General features: G+C 41.6%; 1 protein-coding gene across 3 annotated transcripts in view; it reads left to right on the top strand.

Moving 5' to 3' along the window:
* Window positions 1–9525, top strand: part of BMPER (BMP binding endothelial regulator) — a 150422-nt gene extending 140897 nt beyond the window's left edge. For all 3 annotated transcript variants that reach the window (XM_010226532.2, XM_088521370.1, XM_088521369.1), the window contains 2 exons: window positions 3046–3176; window positions 9335–9525. In XM_010226532.2, the coding sequence (XP_010224834.2) occupies window positions 3046–3176; window positions 9335–9516 (313 nt within the window). In that variant the 3' untranslated portion in view covers window positions 9517–9525. The remainder of the gene's footprint in view (window positions 1–3045; window positions 3177–9334) is intronic.
* Window positions 9526–22664: the final 13139 nt, after the last annotated feature.

A 22664-nucleotide genomic window follows, 5' to 3' on the forward strand; every position in this document is an offset into this window, starting at 1 on the left:
GATTAAAATACCTGTCTTTTCTAATCAGTATGCTGTTCCGCTCTAAAAGTAGTATCAGTAGCACATGAGAGCTCTCAGCTAAACTCTGTCAGTGGCAGGATTTTCTCTAATACAAAAGATGACAAAAGAAGAGGCAAGGATAGTTCACCACCATGAGGAGGATATATTTTTTAGAAATCTTAGTATATCCCCCGCTCCTGAGAAAGGTCTTCTTTGCTGCTCCCGCCTTTCCCGGAATTGCCTTTTGACTCTCTCGTGGCCGTGCCTGGAGCTTCCCGCAGGGCGCACTAGAGGGAAGCAGTGACTGTGCCGGTTATCAAGAAAAACAAGGACCTGTTCCCTGCTGACTGCAGAAGTGACACCTTCCCAGCTGAGTTGCCAATCCATCTAGCTACAGCGAATATTAAGGCACTAAATTTGCCAGTGAGGAAATTCATGAGGAGAAAACAAACAAAAAAAAAAAAAAACGGTTTTATTTTGACTGTTGACTAGGCTTGGCAGTTGTGCATATAGTTTCCTTTACTCTCTCTTTCTCCATTATTATTTAACCTTAAAAATAATTAGCAACTGCAATGATTTATTAAACAACTGCAGTCTGATGATTGCTCCTCAGCCAAACCTAGGGATGCAGCCCAGCAGCTGTTACCTGCATTAAGGAGCAATCAGGAAAATAAGGATTACACAAGCAATTAGATGTGCATTGAATCAGAGTGTGTTATTTGTGTTGCACATGGCGTGCCACCGTTTTTAGCAGACATCCACGCTGGAGAGTGTAGAGAAGGCTGTGCTGATCCCAGCCATGCTGGAGATGTTTCACTCGGGACATCCCGGGCCATTTGGATGCCGAGGGCTAAGGGCACAGCATCGCTCACGTGAGTAAGGCTGAACACGCTACCCCTCAAACCGCGTGGCTGCTCTGCTGCCTTAGGGCACCTGGGTTGACCTGGCCCCCTCGTGCCGCAAAGGGTGCCAGGGCTTTGCTAGGGAGAGCATGAACTGTGTCATGAATGTGCTAGTCGTGAAAAAGCAGAGGAGGCAGAGGGAGAGCCCATGCCTTGGTCTTCTTTAGTTATTAATGTAAACGTAGGCCGAGTACCTGAACCGCTAGTGCTGGGGACGGTCCGTCATTTGGCATGCCGGGTTTTGGTGCCGGGAAGTTGCAGGGCCCGAGGCGAGCACCTGAGGCGGTTTAACCGCGCTGGCTCCTGCTGGGGCTGGCGTCCCCTCCGAGTAACCGGAGACTCTCGCGGTGCAGAGCTGTAAATCTGCGCTCTCCAAACCAGGGGAAGTACCTCGGGTTTAGGATTTTATAATTCCTAAGGCAGGAAGTGAGGGAGCACATAACCAGCCTGGCACTGGCAAGCATTCCTAAACACCCTGCGCTTGAAGAGCAACTGCAACTTAGTGGAGAGCAATAAAATGTGCTTGGTCAAGGAGGCTAGCACAGCCAGAAGAAAAACGACGTCTTGAAATGATATCTTGATAACTGACTCCCTCTGTGGAGATTATTACAGACTGTCTTTGGGCTAATAATTTGCTACAGTAGCAAAGCATCCACTTCACTGTGAAATGAGACATTCGCCTCTTAAATGGCACAGGGGGTATTGAACGTTTCCTATTTTGCTGTTAACCACAGAACAGGATGCAAGCAAAAGAGTGAGTGCAGCATGTTGTGGCCGAAGGAAACGGTGTAAAGCTATCCAGTGTATTAAGTGGAAAGGTGACCTCTTATGCTTATACAAGGCTTTTATCAGCTGCAATGCCAAACAATGCCAAGGATGCTGTGCTAATCTGCTCCTTGCAGCCTGTGCAGCCACATCTACTATTTTAAAAGATGTGAAGGGACCAACTAGCAGACCCAAAGCAAAATAAACGTACCTTTTCACTAGGAAGTAAGGTTATTTCAAGTGAAAACCACTGGACTGTAAAGACAAAAGTGTTATCTCTTTAATACCGAGCAATTCTATTTATTCACATTACATGTATATGGATAAATGCAGGACATACACCTTTTTACATTAGCACTTATGTTCTTTATTTGTCATTTTTAGGTAGGTTCATTTTGGGGGTTCACTGAGGGCAAAAATGATTAGAAGCTAATGAACAAGCCAAGCAGAGCTATTAAATATAACTGCACAGAAATAGCCAGTGACTTTGAGAAGGGGAAGTGCTCCTCTTTCAGGAGAGAGAAACAAGCTTGGCCATGTTTGAAAGGACAGCAGTTCTCCCTGCTGCCTTTGTATAAAGCACTCCCCGAGGCTCCTAAGCACCCTGCAGCCATTAGGGCTTCTGCATGCCTTGGGTCGAGGTGCTTCTTTTCCAAGCTGTGGCTATGGAGAAGGTTTCTGAAGAAGCAAGACAATACCTATACGTTTCCTGAAGACAAATTTTACTCCCCAGTGAGGGAGATTAACACAGAAAGCTCATTTGTGACTTTAAGGCCCATGCCAAATTTTTGGCTGGGCATGAATGCTCAGTGAGCTAACTTTAAATATAGTAGTGACATACATGGTAGCAGTTTTGCTTCAGGCCGTGTGAGGAGCTTTGCTCTCAGCCACATTTTGCTCCCAGTGACTGCATGGTACGCAATGGAAGGAGATGGTGCTGTTAACAACCATCTGGGGGATTTCTTAGCATAAAAATCGCTCAGTTATGCTGCATCAGCCCTGCTCCTTTATACATCTCTTGAAGTCCGGCATTTAGTAGTCCTGCCATGGAGAAAACAGGCATTGAGCTGCTTTGGGGCCTGCAAAGCAGGGAGAGGCTGCAGAGATGGCATCGCTTCATCCCTTGCATGACCTGGCACGTGTTCAGTGAGTGCCTGCAGGACCCCTCCATTCAATGCTGCTGCTGTTACTGGGATTTGTTCTGGTTATCCTTTGTTATTTTTAGTACTATTATTATTATTAAATTAGAGGGAAGAAGAAATAATGTGTTAACACCAAAAAAGAAAGGAAGAAAAAAGAGAAAAGCATGAGCCCAAATCTCGGAGAGGTCTTTGTCACATCTACTCTTGCTTATTTGTTCCTGGGCTTTGTTCTGCAGGTCCTGCGTGACGGACATGTGCGAGTGCCCCGTTCATAAAAACTGCTACTGTGAGTCATTCCTGGCCTATGCCCGAGCCTGCCAGAGGGAAGGCTTGAAAGTCCAGTGGATCCCTGAGCAGAACTGTGCAGGTAAGCGCTCTCCCATTGCTTCACTGCAACCCCAGGCTTAAGCAATAGGGTATAGGTGATAGGGTATCATCCTGGTCCTGGTGGAGGAAGACTGGAAATGGAGAAGTCTTCAGAAAGCCCTGGAATTCCATCAGCAGTGTGGTTAAATTGAGAAAAACACCTTACCAGGAAGGACTTTCAGGTAACAAACACTAGAAGTATTTATTTCTCTTAGTAACTTTGCCAGATGTCCTAATTTTATGTACTTGCATGAAGAACCACGTCTTTTTCATTCAAAATATGTAAATAGTTGCTTACCACTCATTTTCAAATTCCTTTGTCCTGTTAAGGCACAGATAAACATCTTCAGAGATAACATATAGATATAATAGGCACAGTGAGGGAAGAAAAGATAGTGTTTTTAATGGGAATATTAAAACGCTGAACTGCCTTAAATTTGGTGCTTGGGCCAGATTCCCCATGTGATTAGCTGCATTAATTGCATGTAATTGTGAATAGTTGTTGCCAAGAGAAGTGGTGGTCTGCGGTCATGGGCACTTGAAGTAAATTGCAATATTGTGGGTGAATATTTCCCCTGATGATGGTCCTGTTAATTTAGGACACTCTATAATGGCATCAGTTTGTCTGGGCAGGTATTCAGATTTATGTAAAGCAATTGATAGCAGTGGAAAAAAAAATGAGAGAAGAATATTCAATGCTGGTTAAAGAGCTATTACTCTGTGGTCCATTTCGGTGATTGTATGTGGCCCACAGTCTACTCTCTCAACTTTAATTTCCCTTTATGTTAAGTCCGAGTACCAAGAGTGGATGAAAGACAGACAAAATTACATTTGACTGACTGCTCCTGAAAGGCTGGATTTTTTTTTCTTTCTTACAAAAGAACAGAACTATCCAAAGAGTGTGTCACTAAATGAATACTGTTCAAGGATATGTTCTCAAATAATATCCAATATGACATATTGACAATTACATATGACATATGTAATTGTAATCTATTGATCCAGTAGCAGATCAGAGGCACCCAGAACAAGCAGCCTGGATGATCTCTACTTTGTTATTCTTGACCAAAGCAGCTCAGATCCGGACCCCACTGTGGCAGATTCCATACAACGCAGAATAGAAACTCCAGTCACTGCCTTAAGGCAGGTCTTGGCATATCATTACTTCACTGATTGAAACTTCCTTTCACAATTTTTCTGATATTTTGCCAAAGAGAAGAAAACTTTCTAAGGCAAAGAAAGAGAGAGCATAATGAAGGAATTTAAATACACATCTTCCATTAAAGCTAATTGAAAAAGTGTTTAAATCCACTTGATTTTTTTTAATCCCTTCGCAGACTTCCAGAGGGGAAGAGGAAAAGCTTGTTATTTAGCAGAAAATGTTGTATGTATGTGGTGAAGTATTTTCAAAAACTTTTTTTAAGAATCCAGTATCAAATGCATAGGACAATATTCTATAGTACAAGGTATGGTTAAATTAAATTATAGGGCATCCACTGCAGTTCTTACCAATGGCCAGGATGAAAGTTTTGATCTTTAACTCACTTTTTCTCTGAAAAGACTTGTAGTTACAATTATTGTGTCCTAATTATGGATAAAAGTTTCTGGGTATGAAACAATATATCCACAATAAAACTTTAACATTCTGTGACTTTCATTTCCTGTTTGACATTTCATAGCTGGTGGGATACTTGGAAGAGCTGGGTTCTGATGAAAAAGGAGTATACTTATTAGTAAAGTCAGGTTTTAATTATTCTTTTGTGCGTTATAAAAACAGATCTCGTGTGCTTGCCAGTTCCCCTACGCTGAATGCTGGACGCTTAGCTCATTCTTATAGTCTTCAGAAAGCCTGCGTTGTCCGGACAGCCAGCCAAAGGGGATGCTCGGGAGGCTAAATTACATGTCCTGTTCCCTGAACGCTCTTCCTCCTCCCTCAGCCCGGCAGCGAATCCTCCTCTCAGCCATCAGGGAAATACTGCAGCACGGGCCTGGTGTGCTCTGGGGCCTGCTTGGGAAGGAGGGTATGTCACTGCACAGGGTGGGTGAAGAGAAGGAGCTAATGAATAGTGAAGAGGGAGGACGTTCTTGCAGGAAAGGGTCGGTCAGAGCCGCATGGGAACTTGGCGGGTTTGGAAAAGAATCCAGGCTTCCATGGAAATTAGTAGAGAATGAGCACCATTATTAAGGATACAGGAAAAAAAAAGTAGAAAGATATATGGAAAAGACAAAAAGCAGTATACGAAGGAGAAGAAAGAAAGCCGGAGAGTCAGAGTGTGAGAAGAAAGAAATAAGAGAAAAAAGCACATGACGTAGGCAAAAGAGAGGATACAAGTGGAAGGGAGAGGTTAGAAACAGTAGGAAGATACAGAGGAAGTTTATTTTCAGCCCAAGAAAAGATAAGAAAGAGGTTCTGAGGAGGAGTTAAGTAACCTGAGGATGGGGAAAGGCCTCATCCTCTAGCAATTCAACACTGAAATTCTGAGGACGTTGAGGCTGACGGCAGAAGGCAATAACTCTTGCCACAGGCATGACTGCACAGACAGAAAGGAAAAGCAGAGATGAGCAGTAATAAAGTGTGAAACGATCATGCGAGCAGTGAGCTGGAGCTGGCATGCTCCTCCTAAATCCTGAGTAATTTAGTAATTTTCCTCTTTGATCTCTGTGTGGTTAGCTGACCTAGAGAAGGATGAGTCTAGAGCTGATTATGTATCTTCTCTCCGGGATCCTCTTTCTTCTGCTGTGAGCAAACTCACCCTATAGCATTTAGGTTTCCTTTAATCACTTTAGTCTCATGCATAGGTATCGGAGGCAGGAAGGTTATCTGGGCTTTTCTATGGAAGCTTCTTCAAACCTGAAAGTTGAAAATATCAACACAACTGCATCGCTAGGTGGTCAGAGGCCAGATCGGGTACCTTCCCTGGCTTCATGCTGAAGGACATTTTGTGAGCTAAAGCACCACAAGTGACAGCTAGCTTGGAAATCCCAAGAGAAAAACAGGGAAGGACAAGCTGCGCAACAGCAACTGAAAAATCAGCATGAGAAATGGATGCACAAATGTCACCTCGGAAATTTCTGTGGAATCAGATTAATTGGACACCATCCCACAAGGGAAGCCCACAGATATTCCCTCTTTGATATTTCGGCTTTTTGCTGGGGAGAACGGTTACTCAGAAGTGACAACCGTGCCGACCAAGACAGATACAAGCCTCCTCTGTGAATGTGCCAACCTGGCTGCAATAAACCAGCTCTGGCCTGAAAACCATGCAGCCTTATTAGGCAGGGTTTATTAGCTCAGGCACAGGGCTGTATTTATGTGACTCTATGGCTTCTGGAGCAGAGCTGGCTGCCATCCTGCCAGCGTGGAAAGCGGTCTGAGGAAGCTCGCGTCCCCCATGCCAAACACATGTTCTAGAAGAAGAGTGGAAAAATCCTGTTGGGACTGGTAACGTTGCAAAACGCAGTATTATTAGTAACTTTTGTACTTTTTTTTTTTGGTAGCGCTAGTGCACTAAGGAAGTTATTACTAACAGAGCTCAGTGCTTTAAGAGAGGAAATTGCCCCGAAAAACGGGTGCAAAGGCTTCTGTTTTCCATGTTTACATGGTACTGACTCATTTCAGCAGTCCTGGGGAAGCATGCTGCAGCATGTCTTTATTTTTATTTTTCAAGCTTGTGGATGAAGTGGAGAGTTCTGGATCAATCTCGCTGCATGTTAACTGAAGTGCCCAACAAGAAAAGCCATCCAGGAAACTTAAGCAGTAGCCATCGTTCCTTTTTTTTATTTTTTTTCCCCAGTTTTCCCTAGATAGGAGGTTACTGACATGTCAACTGCAGTGGCAAGTCGGGCCCTCGTGCGTGCTCCATGATGCAGTCTAAGGGAGATGTTTGGGACGTAGATCGACATGGTCAGAGCAGAGCCGGGGAGCTCTTAGGATGATGGGGCGGCGGAGAGCAGCCTCCAATATATTCTCATTTCCTCTGGGCAGAGATGAGGAAGTGGAAAGGAGACCTGGAGCCAACTTTCCTCCAACCCACCAGCTGAGGCACCAAACAGAGCTCAGATGGAAAGAGAGGGCTGTCTAGGAGCGCCATAAAGCTTCGTGGGGAAAAGCTCCACGGCCTGAAGGCACTTGCTGCATGGCAATTGCATGTGCTGGAGCCTCGTGTCTTGGTTTTGTGGTTGGTCACTTTGAGACTCTTTGAAAGGAAACTCATTTTCAGAGAGGAGGCACCAATGCTTCTGGTAAATGGGTCCCTTGAGATACTACAGGTTGTGCATGGACAGTCACTATCACTTTCCAACATCTCAGTCCACTTTTCTAGACAATGAATACGTTGTTTCCAAAGCTGCAAGCATTTTAGTTTCCACTCTTATGGAGTTCAATCTCCATTTTAACACGTTGTGTAAGCGCACAGTTTGTAGCAATTCTCATGTTTTACTGTATTATTAACATTGCTTGCATGTTTTCCTACCTTCTAAATTTCCCCTTTAATTTATATTTCATTTTAATTTTTCCTTTTACATTTTTTTTCCATCTTTAAATGCAGGAAACTCATAGGACTGAGCAAGTTAGAAATATAAGGCTGGAAAAAAATCCTTAAGAGACCTATGACCACAGGCAGAATAAGCGTATCTAGAACATTTCTGAAGGATGTTTGTCCAACCTATTTTTAAAGGCTGTTCAATCAAAGATGTTTCACAGACTTAGGCAGTTTGTTCTAGTGCTTGCTTATACTTAAAACTAGACTGCTTTTTCTTTTCCTTATACCTACCCTAATATTCAGTGGCTAATTCTGCGTATCTCCAAGATTGCTTTCTGAAGCACTAACCAATATTTCCATTTTTTTTGTTTGCTCCTTTAAACTGAGAGATCTTTGAAGCATTCTTTCCTAACTTCTTTCCTCCCCTCGGGCCTGCTTTATGCAAATGTATAAATAACATAAAATTTGCAAGAAGTAAAACCTGCAAGAAGCTGATGCTGTTGTGAAGTTCACTTTGTACAGCTGAAGAGGAGCCCTTTAAATATGATCTCTTAGTACTCAGACTTCTATCCTCATGATACACTCACATAAGCTTTAATATTTTAATCAGCTTATATGCATATTTTCTCTTTATGAATAATTGCAGCAGAGTAATGGCATTTTCAGGCTAATCTTCAATGACACTCTTCTGTCCATAACCAAACTGCTCTTTAACAAAATCTGGATCTTCCATCTCCCTCCAAATGGAAGAAACCTTTTTAGTACAGCTATTTCACTGTAAATAGCAAGAGATGATCCTGGATGCTTGAGATTGTGTTTCCATCTATGAGCTATCTGATCGCTACTTGTTTTTGCCATCAGCGCAGCTGTTTGAAGGACTAACAGGCTTTTATTCAGTACTGACTCATGTATTATTCTCTACACTGTAATGGCAGAATGTAAAACGTTAACAGTTTAAATATTGATGTGGTGGGGGCATAGTGCTTTTAGCTGAGCCCTCAGTGGTCTCTGTGTTGGAAATCCATTGCACTATCAATCAGCTGCATAAATCAATGAAAAGACACTAGAATCATTAAGTACAAGAATCATCATTCTCAGTGATCCCTTGATAAAATAGCATAAAAACATGGAAATCATTGACTTTCTATTTTAGAAATGGAGCTGCTAAATTAACCACATTGTTTTGATTTGCTATAATATGCAATACTGAAAGTACAATCTTAGGAAGGCTGATGTGGTGAATGATTTCCCCTTTTTGATGTCCTTTCCGTAAGAGTGAAAATAACTGTCTGTCTGTGTGAATGTTTCAGGAATCTTTGAGAAAAGGCATTATACTAAATAAATAAACGATGCTAAGCCTTAAATATAAAGCATAGGTCTACTTGTGAATAGAAACCTTCTCAAAGTTTTGAAGATTTGAGATCTAGATTTTCCTTTCTCTGCTACATATACAGTCCAGTCAACCATGTTAAAATTCTCAAAAGTTGAATACTGTTGAGAATTGGATTGGATTCCTTTATACCTGCTGTGTGAAGTATCACTGCATTTAGCATAGTCAAATCTCTTTACAAAAGAAATAGTGATTTCAGATATTTGCAATAGAAAGTGAACAGACTTTGTGTAATACTCTTTCCTTCCCCACCCCTTTTTTAATTCCTCCTTTTTAACTGCCTTTCAGCAACCCAGTGCAAACACGGTGCAGTTTATGATACCTGTGGCCCTGGATGTGTCAAAACATGTGACAACTGGAATGAGATTGGCCCATGCAACAAGCCCTGCGTTGCCGGCTGCCACTGTCCAGCAAACTTAGTCCTTCACAAAGGAAGATGCATCAAGCCAGTCCTGTGTCCGCAGCGATGACACCGGTTCTCTCCATGGACACTGATGTGGGGGTCACTGAGGCCCGTGAAGATCTCGGTGAAGGACTGCAGCTGTCTGTGTACGGATTGGGCAAAGTACACACCGATTCAGAGTGTAAATATGCTCCTGTGTGTGTGCATTTCTGTGTGTTTACGTATGCGCACATGAGCATCTACCAAGATACCTAAATGTATACTGTGTGTATGTAGATATACATATCTCTACTCAAGTGCCCTAAACGTAAGTACAACCCATGTATTTATATATATATATATGTACACACACACAAATATACATCATTTCTATATATCATAGAAGGATGAATTATTATATGTATATTTTTTGCTATAAAGTTTATGTATTATTATTTCTAGGATGCTAATCTGCAAGTCATGGGAGTTACTGTAAAAATAAACGAGGTGTTTTTAATATAATATTGTGGCATGAAAAGATTGGATGACTTGGCTGTTGCCTAAGTTTGTCGTTTCCAAGGAAACTTTTCTAGGGCCATAGCATTGCCAGACCGGATTAGTTTCAACACAGAACCTGGATTTACAGTTGAACAGGAAACACATTTCTCTGGAGAAGGAGGATTTATCTAGGAATATTTCATGTGTACCTTAGAGCTGCATAGTGATTGGTGACAGTGCTTAATCATGCAGAGAAAGCTAGAGATCGGCTTTTCTGCTTTACTGAAATTACTGTGCAAAGGGATTTCCAAAGCTGATTGGCGAGCTGCCAGCCTGGAGATATTTCTTTCTGGAACAGCACCAAGGAGTCAGGGGGCAGATTTTCAAGTGCTCGGCACCCAGCAGCTTGCTTTGAAAATCTGACCACTTCCCATTTCATATCCTAATACTCCTTCTATGCTGTTGTGTTTGGCAGCAGCTGTGAATACACAATGAGGAGCTTGGAGAAAATATTCATGGACATTTTAGCTCCTTTAACATGGTCTAAACTGCTGGGTTTGTTTCATATTTCCCCAAAATATTATGCAGAAAGCAAATCCCACTGTGAATTGGAGCTTTTGATTTCAGTGCGCATTAGAACATGAAATAATGCTGGGTTTAGTAACTCATTTAATTTATCAGTATGGTTAAGAAGAAAGACAAATTCTGCCTTTCAAAAAAACAGTAGAGAATGTCAAATGCTAATTGGAGAATTGCAATTTATTTCCTTACTGTTCTTTTGCTTGAGGTTTATGAACATGTGGGCTCTGTGAAGTTTGCTTGACTTTTGAAGTCTCCCAGGGGAGAAGCAATAATACGGGATTTCATTAGAAACTGTTAAAAAAGCCATACAACTTTCTCAAGCCTGAAGGGAGCAGGGGTATTTTTCTTCCACTGGAAAACCTCATGGAGAGCCTGATGGAATGTCCTCTGGAGATGATAGAAATCTTTGGGCATCTGATTTAGGTTTATAATGAAGTAATATCCTCCCACACAGCTACTTCCATTATGCCTCGCATTGAAATTGAACATTGTGCTGCTTTGAACAATTTTCTTCCCTAATTCTTCACGCCCCGGGAAGCTTCACAATGTCTGGGCTTACAGTGCGCGAGGGGGTGACACGTTTGTGTTACACAACGTGTCTGTGATGCTCTCGCAGGGGGAGGTGTTGAGGAAACGGGGTTAGCTTAGGCACCACGCTCCCAAAATGCTGTACCATCAGAGTGTTAAAAAGAGCTGGGCAAATAATGCCGGGCGCGTTCCACGGATGTTTGTCCAAATCTTAAATAAATTCAGCTTGATCTTTTTTATGTCCTCTTTGTGTTCGTTTTCTCGGAACAATCAAATAATTCAGTTTTACTGGCAGAGAGGATTTCAAAGCCACATATACAAGTGCACTGGGAAACAGAATTGCAAATGCGCAGATCCCATCAGAGCAGGAAACTGAAAGGGTTTTATGTGGCTCATGTGATAATTGAATGGAGAAGCTGAAATTTAGAACAATTGCAACTGGTCCACAGAGTTAAAATGTGAAATGGCAGGCATTAAAATAATTTAAAGCATCAGTTAGATCGAAGAACATTACTGTCTCCTTGAGCTTTCTAAGCTGAGATATGGGGTCTAAAACATTAAGAAGGTTATTTGCCCAGCTCTAGCTTAAGATAGGCTTTTGTTACTATCAATCAGTATTCCTCCAATAAAGATACATGCAGAGGGTTTAACTGTAACACAGACAAAAAGTTTCTAATGAATTGCATGCATGAAGAGTGCAAAGAACTGCCTTTCCCTTTTCTTCTCCTGGCTAATGACAGCGAGTGAAAGAGGAAGGGGGAGCCCTCTAGCTCTTGGCCCACTGGTGGCGTTCAAGTGATGCTAGCTGATGCCTGGTGAAAAGGTAACTGACACTACCCGGCGTATGAATTGTTTTTTGGGGGTTTTCTTTAGTTATTGTTGCTTTTAATCATAAAATGATTCACTTTGAAACCTGACCTATATGTTATCTCAAAATGAGGACTTACTCCTCAGCTGAGTTCTGGAAAATCTACCAAATTAATGGCAACCCCTTACTTTTTGCTTTAATGATGCGTACTGAGGAAAGTGGTTTTTTACTTCTTACCTCTCTGATTGTGCCTCCCTGGTGCTGTACAGCTTTTTCCTACAAAGCTGTCAAGGGAATGGTAGGACTGCACTCTGCTCTTCTAGAGGCTGTCCCCAAGCTTCAGCTTGGCACAGGCTTTATGACCATAGCTGTGATTACCCTGTGCCCAGCTGAACTATTCAGACCAGATCAGTGGCAGGTGTGGCTGCCTCACACCTCTCTCCTGTTTGACCATCTTCTTTAAAGAAGTTTAGTCCAGTAATGTCAATAACAGCAATACCAGCACTGCCCTCAGAGAGTTTGGGTTGCAGTCCATCTTCATCCTTAATACCACATTCTTTCTAGTTCCACGTTTGGCTTATGCAGTGTTATTCCTAGGATGCTAAAAGCGGAAGCTTCCTGCATACCGCCGGGGATTTGTTTTTCACAAAATTCACTGATAATTCAATTTTATAGCATGCGAGGGCAATAATGTGTTTTTAATAATAGCATAAAGTTATTATAAGCAATCCATATGCTATATTCACCACACGAAACTGGTGGTTGTATAACTTTTGGTCATGCTTATGTTTAAGTCAATATGTTCATAGAACTTTATGCCAGTTCATAAAGGGAAATACATTTGAAGGAGCAGAGGATCCAAAAGTGTGAGAAAGAGTGCTATAGTCCAGTAGATGCAGTCAAGGGAAGACTTGCATCTTTGCTTTGCTTTGCCAATAATCCGCTACGTATTCTCTGGCAAGTCATTTAATACTTTGTAGTTCACTTAGGAAATAAGGCCTTCATATTTATGCATCTTTTTTAAGTTTATGGATATTTTTTTTTCTAAAATGCTAGGCAGCACTGAGGAATGTCTGCTGGTATTTTACCACTCTTCTCAGGTCTGCTTTGCATCAGGTTGTCCCATATCACTATCACTTCAAAGCTAGCTTTTTGTTGGCATACGTGGAGGCAAAATACATAGACCCACTCCCCCCTTACTGTCAACTGTGTCTATTTTTGTCAGGAATATTGTGATTTATAAACCATGCAGATAGATAAAACTTAGTCAAGCAGAGTAATTTGGGTTGTAGCCACAAGTCTTTGTAGGTACTCCCAGGTCTTCCCAGAACTTCTTGTACACTGAAGCTACTTAGAGCAAAAATGAAAAGATTCTTAATATCCTTCCCAAATGTGAGCCTATCCTTAAACCACATCAGTAGCTTCTGGTAGATAACTTAAAAGAAAGAAATGCTTCTCATCAGAATTTTTGCTTCTTTTGAACACAGGATTCAAATCCAGCTTGACACTGCTTAGCCTCCCATTGATAGAACTTGACATTTGCAAAAGCTGAACTGATCCTTGGAATGACCATATAGAGTCATATAAAGTGAGAGGAGAGTCTGGTCCTCCATTAAAACATAACAAGGTAAGATCAGATTAATAGCCCATACATTTTTAAGTGGACAAGCAAAATGGATCTACTTTCCTCAGCTGTCTAAAAGCAGTGAGATGTCTCAGACATTTTGGGAACTGCCCTGACTAATGGGACATTATGCCAAAATGTCAGTATTTGACAAACAGGAACTGAGAAGTGGGCTTCATTACGTAAATATTCTTATGAATCATATGTTGAGATCACAATAGAACAGAATATATTGAGCTCTGAATACATCTATAATTAAAATAAAGTTATGAGGTACCATTCCTACTGTGGGTCACAACTGCTAAGTCACAGTAGGACAAGTCACCTAAATTAAGAAAAGTGATTTTAATTCCTGGGTTGAGATTAGGCAGAATTCAGAAAGGGGGTCCCTCATACTACCGCTAACAAAACAAAGTTATTTCATTTTTCCCCGTGATGTATGTTTTAGTGAACATGCATCTGTTTCCCTCTTTTAAAGTCTACAGTGGTATGAGCAGAGGCTACAAATGCACATTTTTAACTGTTTTTTTTTTCCTGACTTTGAGATACAACTGCAAATTTTACTAACTACAAAGAGCACTTTTTTTTTTCCCCCAGCAATGACTTTTTACCAGGCGGCAATGTTGCTGAATGCCAAGCAGTATTTTAAAAATTTTCAGATTAATATGCGTTAAATATGCAATGTGACATTTGCATAGCTATTTGCATGACTTTGTCCTTTATCATGAGTTTTCCTAGGCCTGCATCAAGAAGCAAATTGGCTCGTAGAGGGTGTGTTTTTGTAAGAGAGGGTTGTATAATAAGCATTATCACTGAACACGTTTTGTATTCCCCCATGGAATACTTATACCTGGACAGCAGTATAATTTGGTTTTGCACATGAAAATGAAATGATGGGGATGTAGGAATTGCCTGTCCAGGCAGAAACATGTGGGGTTTTTTCCCGTCTCCAGTGGTGAAAAAAATGCTTCAAAGTATGCTTCAAAGAACATACGTAAGCCTCCTAATGGACAGCTATGTAACAACCTGTTCACAGAGGCAATTTAGCCTCATACTCTGGCAGTAAGTGGTTGGTACTTTAATGACCCAATTTTTCAAAGCCCTTAACTATGTACTCAAACTTTGAATAACCTCATTTGCTTCAGTGGGGTAACATGCACGCTGGCTTATAACCACATGTTTAAACGGTTTGCTGGGTCACGGCCAGAGAGTTCAGCATCTGGCAGGATCAAGTCTTAAACTCGTAGCCTACTAGTTTGTATTTCTTCATTATATCTATACATAGATCTATTTTATGGTCACGATGATATCTACTGCTAGAACATCACAGATGTCAGTGCTTTTTGAAGCTTTTTGTATTAAGACTTTAGAAGATGGAAGAAAAATTTTCTACTGATTTTTGATGCCAACATAGTAATTTCATACACTCTAATTTCCTATCCTATTTTATTTTATTTTATTTTATTTTATTTTATTTTATTTTATTTTATTTTATCTTTTTGTTAAAAGACAAGGACATACTGGTCTTGATTTTTCTTTTGCAGTGCTGAAAGTAGGGAACAATTTCAGTGAGCTCACTCTTGCTAGCTCTACTGGTTTTAACTGGTGTCAGATCAAACTAACACCAATCCAAGCTTTATAGCTGTGGATCAATCAATTTTGGTGTGACTTTCCTCAGTTTTTAGACTTCTAAAACATCCTTGACATATTAACAAACACTACCAATTGCTTCTAGCTATAGTTAATATCAATCTCTAATAACACTGTATTAGAATAAAAGAATCTGCAACCCAAATCAGTATAAATAATTTGCTAATAAGAGACCATGGCATATAAATGAAGGTGAAAAAAAAGGTAATTTGTTGTTGTTACTTTACTTACACAAAATTTTGATAAATGGTATAAATAAGAAAAAAGAAAGAGACTTGCTTACCTTGTTCATTCTAATTAACTTACCCTGCAAATGATCAAGTGGAAGAGAAGCTGCAGGGAAGATTAGGGTGTATCACATATGTTAGTTGTTTGAAGCCATTAATATATGGATAGGTTGCTTGAAATATTTTATATGCAATTTGGGGAAAATGCTCCTCTAACACCAAGAGCTTTGGTGAAGAATGTTTACAATTTGATGTTTAAAATCGCATTGCTTTCTCATGCTAATTTTTAAGAGATTTCACCAGAGGTGCATTCATGTAAATATAAAATATATTTAAAGTTTTAGTAAATTTCTGTCTGCAGTATGTCTCAGTTTATATCTTTGTTGAATTTTAAATGATTATGTAGTTCAGTGTGACTTACACAACTGCAAATCTGTTCAGTAACTTTGACATGGCTTGTCTGTGAGTGTCTAAACAGTTTTTGGCAAGAATATTGTACTAATATAATTTTGTAAAAGTAGGATTGTGATGAGTCTGTTTGTAATGACTTTATTTATTCCCTTATAAACTTAATATTTATTATCTTTACATAGATAAAAAATTTTGCCTGGTTATTTCCTGTCACCTAAAACAACTGTGCTGGTTTGGTCTGATTCATAAAAATCTTCCATGCAATGACTGCTACTGTGTTCTACCAAGAACTGATGACAAATACAGTTATTTCTTGGGAAAGGAGGGAAGTGTGCAGGGCCATGCAGAATGTGTTCACCTTTGTTTTTACACGTGATTTGGAAGCTGGGATTTTGGAGTCTTTTTTTTTCAGTCTATGACTGGCTCATATAATATCATTTGGTGAAGTTACTTCACTGCCATTTGCCTCAGGTTTGGGTGGAATAGGAATGTCAAGGCCTTACAAAATCACAGAAACTATAAGAACAAATTTGCTAGAAACCTACTGATTTCTATTCAGGCAAGGCTTCTGCTTTGGCAAGTCCACTGAGCTCCAGATGAGGCCTCACAATTGCTAAGTATTTTTATTTTTTGGAAAGAAGAACCTGTCCTGCTTCCAAGCGAGTATATGGACCATGAACCACAGGGCTCAGAGCAGGCCTGCCTCTGGCTTGAGCGAGAAAGAGGACCTGCTGCTTCTCCTCAGGAGACTTCTCCCTACTTGGCCGAGGCAGTGACAGCTTGGAGGGTAAGAGCCCCCTTTTTTTTTCATTTGAAATTTATGGGGCTACTGGTGCTGCAGCTGTGAGACTGTTCCTTGGTCTGTACTAATTATCCTGAGGTGAAACTCCCAGTGCCCCCGAGGAGGCTGCTCTGGTATCATGTGACACGGAATATTCATTTTGGACAGGGCAGGCTTATCTCACTAATACACATCCATTCAGATTTCCCTTTTTTCCGAGGCTTGAGGGTGATGCTGAGGTTGCAAGGTCTGGAGTTGCATGTGGGTTGATGCCTAGATGCTGAGCATGCCAACTCTGACTTCAAATGCTCACATGTCACTTTTACCTCTGCCTCAGTGGGGAGGGTTATTTGGTAATATTTTTCCTCACTGAAAATGCTGCAGTATTAATTTTCCTCCTAAGCATCATACAGGTACAGGCTTTATTCTTTCTTCTCCCTTGTCAAACTCCACGTGGCCATCAGGTGAGGTTTAGCTCAAAGATTAAGCATTTTGTCTGCCCAGCATGGGAGGTTTCCCAACTGACCTTCTTCAGAGCACTTGCTCTTTCCATGGGTGCAGAGCGTAGGTCCTGCCAGTACCTCTAGCAGCTACAAGTGTTCAACCCCAGGGGTTTAAGGCACAGAACCAAAGGGTGAATAACATGAAAAATGAAGACACCCAGCTTTATATATGAAACCCTTGGAAAAGACCAGAACAAATCCACAGCTTAAGGATAGCATTCAAACCTGAAATGTCACCTCCTGCACTCACCTCAACACATGATCTATAGGTCCTGCTGATGAAGTCTCTGACCCATGAGGCCCAGGTTCACTGCTGAGTAGGTCCATGGTGGGCAATGAACTCCCTGAGCTGCAAGCAAGAGGGACAAAACGAGTAATACTTGTAAGGCTTGATGAGCAGAAGGCCTGCGGGAGAAATGGAAAAGGCCAGGGAGGACAGGAAAGGAGGAGAAGAAGCTCCAATAGGGTATCTCGCTGATTCCAGCTTCTCCATCTCTGCTGCCTTCACTTGCTGTTTTCATTTGGTGAGGCCCTGCCTCACCTCTCATAGTAGTTTTCCCTTCCTGCTCTTGCGCACGACATTTTGAACCAAGCACAATCTGACACTCATGGTTTTTTTTCATCGATGCACTAGAATAGGGAAACTTCCTTAAAAAATAAAGAAGGGCTAACACTCAGACCGAGAAAAAATAAAAAAGCTGGTAACTGTTGTTCATTTAAATGTTCTGTGGGCTTCTTTACTCCTTTCAGCCTGTTCACTCAGCGCAGGCTATTGATTAATTGGAGTAATTTTTCTTCACCGCCTGCAGTTCACCCTCAATACAGTTCTGATGGCTGGGTATACGGGTAATGGGTGATCTGACAGGCAGCCACACTCTTCTGGAAAACAGTATTAAACCATACTGAAAAGCTAATACTTTCCACTGAGGATTCTGAATTGATGTATCACTTCTGTTTTTATCATTGTGTCCTGCAGTTGCCACATACTAAATCTCCCCTCAAAAGACAATGCTCTGTCTTCAGTTCTATTCATCCCGTTTTATTTAGCACATCTGGAAATCAGGCCCAACATAGCTCTTATTTGCCTGTCTCCTTCCACTGTTCTGTTGTAGGACATGGTGTTTTGTAATATGATTTCTCCCCTAAAAGTGTCTCTCTCCGATGTGTATTATATATGTCACTATACATGAAAAGATAATGCAGCTGGATAACTACACAAATACAGTTTAAACATCCAAGAGTTGAAGCAATCTATTTGACAGTGTGAAGGACAGCATTTAAGTCATTTAATTTGATTAAAAAGCTGGAAAGAGAAGAACAGTTTTGGTTGCTATTTTCTGAACGTACAGCAGATGGTGCTTAAAAAATATGCTTTACAGCCAATGTCTGAAAAGAGCAAAGACTGGCAATTTGCATTTTAGTCATGCTTCTTGATCTTTACTAATTGGAAAAAAAACATCAAGTGGAATCGAAGGCCCCCAGCAGGATTGACTTACTTCAATATACACGATGTGCACAAATGTTTGAAGGATAGGGATGCAACAACAGTTCTTCCAAAATAGCCTCTCGTGTGCTATAAGGAACTATACATTTGGAAAGGAATTAGGCAATAGAAGGATTATTTCTCTCTAGATTCTTGCCCTTTCCCTACAGACTCATCCGTCTTAATTAGTGGGAAAGAACCAAGCTCCCAAATACGGCAGTCTGAGTTTTTACAAGGGCAAGCTTTGTCCCACCAGCAAAAGAATATGAAGAAGATTTTGAGATGAGACCACACCTGGCGTTCCTGGACCCTCATCAGATGGGGGCAGTGCTTCATATGTATGCCAGCGAGGCAAGGTCTTTTCCACTGCCACCAGCACACTACGCAGTCCTCTCAGAGCGTGGGTGGGACACGTCCCCAGGGTAAAGCAGTGCTTGCATCATCTCTTCCTCTCTGGGAATCTGATCAGCAAGATAAGAACAGAGATGCAGCTCCGAGGTGCTATTTACATTCTCCAGTGTCAAAAACTCAAGACGCACCTCTAATAAGGCAGCTGTTGTTATATACAAGAAAAAGCTATCCTGAGCCAAGAGAAATATTAAGACAGGCAGTGAGTCAAACTGCTAAAGAGAATTTACTGACACAATCGGTAAAGTTTTAACTAATCATTACTCTTTTTGAGACCTCTTTTTTTCCAAGTTCTGTATTTTCTACAGAAAAAAGAAAAAAAAAAAAAAGCACGTCTTTAGAAACTCATTACTGATGCAAGTGTTCACAGTGGAGGAAAGTTTGTCCTGCACAAATGCTGATACAGCACTAGCTGCAGGAATACAAACATTTGCAACCATATTCTGTAATTATGCATCAACCCCAACTTGTAGGATCTCTTGTCAACAGTAACGTGTATCCAGTCAGCTGCAGACTTCCAGCCATAGCAGTTGAGTTTGTGATGTGCAAAATCTGTATGCTTCTATCATTTACCCTTACATCTACGGAGTTGCACTTATTAGGAGCATTTTTAAGTAAGTACTGTGCTTGCCTGCTAAATAGCCAGTCATGCAACAGAGCTGCAGCAGTTTCTCCAATTTAGGGTCAAAACTTGATTCCCTACTAGACCTGAGGCAATTGGACATCCCCAGAAGAAATCCCAGGAGCAGGGAGAACGAGGTAGCCAAACATCTTATGGGCAGCTGTGGGAGATGCAGTCCCCCTCCTTATTTGTAGAGGTTTTAAAGGCAAGCCAACCCAATGCAGCTGCAGGCTTAGTGCCGGTGTTAAGACTCCTTAAGAACCTGAACATATGAATTGGGTGCTTTTCCAGCACATCTGCATAGGGATGCACATGATGACCTGCCAGTTGGACTTGGATGGAGAAGTCTCACATCTGCAGTAGATTTACTAGCATTCAAAAACAGAGTGATCTGAAATACGGGCTTGATCAGATTCACTTTGAAAATAGATGGTGCCATGAGATGTTATGAATCATATCTGCGAGCACAGATAGGAAAAATAATGTCAGCTCCGTGGATTAAACCAAGCCAGAGCTCAGGCTGGAGAGCAAAGGTAAGTGGTCCATTAACGAGTCAGAGCCCTGGAGATTTGAGAGGAAGACCTGCCCCCAATTCAGCAAAGAGAGTGGGGTCCTGCTAGGATCTTCCGTGCAAGCTGCGAGAAGGGCCCTTTGCTCCTGGCTCCAGAGCAGCACAGGGAGAGCTGCCACCAGCATCAGCACCGTGGCACACGACAGGACGACTGCTTACGTGCAAGAGGGAACGATGTGAATTAATCTGAGGTGTAGCCACTCAGAAAAGGCCAAATTTTCCCTGAAACCATTCTAACAACAGGCACTTAGAGGAGCCCCTGTTTAATGATCCTAACATTTTGAGGAGAAAGCTGCTACAGCCAGGAGCGCTCTGCGACTGTGTGCAGCCGAGTGTCAGCTGAGGCACCATGTGCAGCTGTTGGCCCCCTTCTCCCTTCGTTTAAATTTCTATTCTCCTTGGGAAGCCGAGCAGCACACACTGAGGCAACAATCAATAATGCTCTAATTTTATCTCACTTGCCACTGAGAAAGTCAGATTTAATCTTCTCGAACTTTCTGGAACAAATCCGGGCAACAGACTGCCTTGTTTAAGTTGCAGCTACATGATGATTATAAATCAGCAGGAAAAAAGTTCACTGATGTACTAATCTGTCACAAATGCAAGCATTAACTGCCCTATCACCAGTCCTATCTTGTAGGGCACTGGGCAAACTCCAAAGCAGACTGCAAATACTCTAGCACTGAGAACCGGGAAATGGCTTGTCTGCAGATGAAATTTAGGAGGGCGGTCTCTACTATGACTGCATAAATACATCCAGAATTCACCAGCTTTCTATATTATCTCAAAAGTGCGAGTGTTAACTTGGCGTTGGGTACAGTAAGTGTATCCCTCGGGCATCATGCCATATTGTCTAAAAGTCTAAGAGTTGCCATTGCTTATGTTTGGCTTTCTCTGTATCACTATCGACTGCACCAATCCACCTGAAAGGAAGCAGTTTACGTACAGTGGCAAAGCTGAGCAAATGTTAAACGTATACCAGCTTGGAGACATAATATAGAAAGAAATGCTTTCATCCACTCCTTTCAGCATTTAACTGGCTCTAGAACAGGATATACCCTGAGGCGTCTCGTAACGCTGGCTGCGGGGGCTGCCGTTCAGTCTGTGCCCAGATTGCACACAACTCCCTGAAGGTGAGAACAGGTTTACCACGTACTTCTTACTCACAGAAAACAGAATAGCAACTGCACATCTCTGTTCAATGTCAATTGGATCGACAGCAGTCGCTATCCCAAGGCATGGAGCAGCATGATAAAACCTGCGCAGGAGCTCTGCAGTGGGTTCCTTGAGCACTGGCAGCAAGCACAGGAGCTTGGCCATCGATTTGACTGCAGTTATGTGTGAAAGGAATCAGAAAGTGAGCAAACTGCAAGGGAAGGCAACGAGAGAGAGACTGAAAGGGACAGGAAGGGCCTCTGGTGCACAGGGCTTTTTGGAAGAAAGACTCTAGCAATACAGCAAGCTTTAGGGGAACTGCACTTTCTGCTTTATTTATGTGCAGATGTGGTGCGTTACTGAAAACACTAACTCCCCATCCCAGCCAAACAAACATGACCTACTAGCAGGAATGACGTGAAAGTCTTCTTATACCATTACTTTTTGAAGTTTTTAGGGGCAAAGGAAAAAAAAAAGAGGTAGTAGCCAAACTAGTGCTACTTCTCCAGAGTTGCAGTGACTTGCGCTTGTTATTTCCTAGCTATGGGGCAGCATTTCATTGAGATGGAAAGAAGACATGAAATTGTCTTTAAAGTAGCTGAAACAACAGAGCCAGACTTGAATAGTGGAGTCTGATGAGAACTTAATGGAAAAATCCAGCTTATGCTGCTGAGGGACTGATTCCACACAGCTTTTATAGGGCACGCTGAATCAGAAACAGGAAGCATGGATCCAGCTCCAAAGCCACTCTTAAAGCTTGCACTTACTTTTTAATACCCTATTGCTGTACCACAGCGAAGCAGAGCACAGACCTTGGATTCTTTTTTAGGCTGTGCTCTTCATTGAAAATACTCATGTATCAGTCATAAAATGCATACAGCACTTTCTTGTTGTTCTTGTATGTCCCAGCAGCGCCATTCATCCATTCTGAGCCGGGAGGGGGCTTGTTCCAGGAAGCTTAGAAAGCAAATCGGCCGCTATTGAGAGATGGAACAAGAGACTTTTGACAATTAAGGGTGAATGCATGAGAAGGCTTTTCTGAAACTTGCTGTAAGCAGCAACTGAAGGAGAAGACAATACTCAACACTCATCCCTGAAGCCTGAATGAGTAACTATTATGTGTAACAAAGTGTTTTGCGAAATATTGACCAAGAACGCACTCCAAATGCTTCTTCCTGTGATTTTATGGGCAAGCTTAACTAAAATTTCACAGAGCAGCTGTAATTCTCAGAATAATTTTGTAACTATGGTCTGTGAAACAATTAATAAATTACCTAGCTTAGCAGGAAATAAATCAGAACAAGTTTTTTATTTAGATTGTAAGATGCCAGAAGTACATTTCTAATAAGCTCTATCCATTGTTTATGACATTTAAAACAAAAGGA

Source organism: Tinamus guttatus, unplaced genomic scaffold, assembly GCF_059628265.1.
Source record: "Tinamus guttatus ecotype Peru unplaced genomic scaffold, ASM5962826v1 Tinamus_guttatus_pri_ptg000119l, whole genome shotgun sequence".
Classification (NCBI taxonomy): domain Eukaryota; kingdom Metazoa; phylum Chordata; class Aves; order Tinamiformes; family Tinamidae; genus Tinamus; species Tinamus guttatus.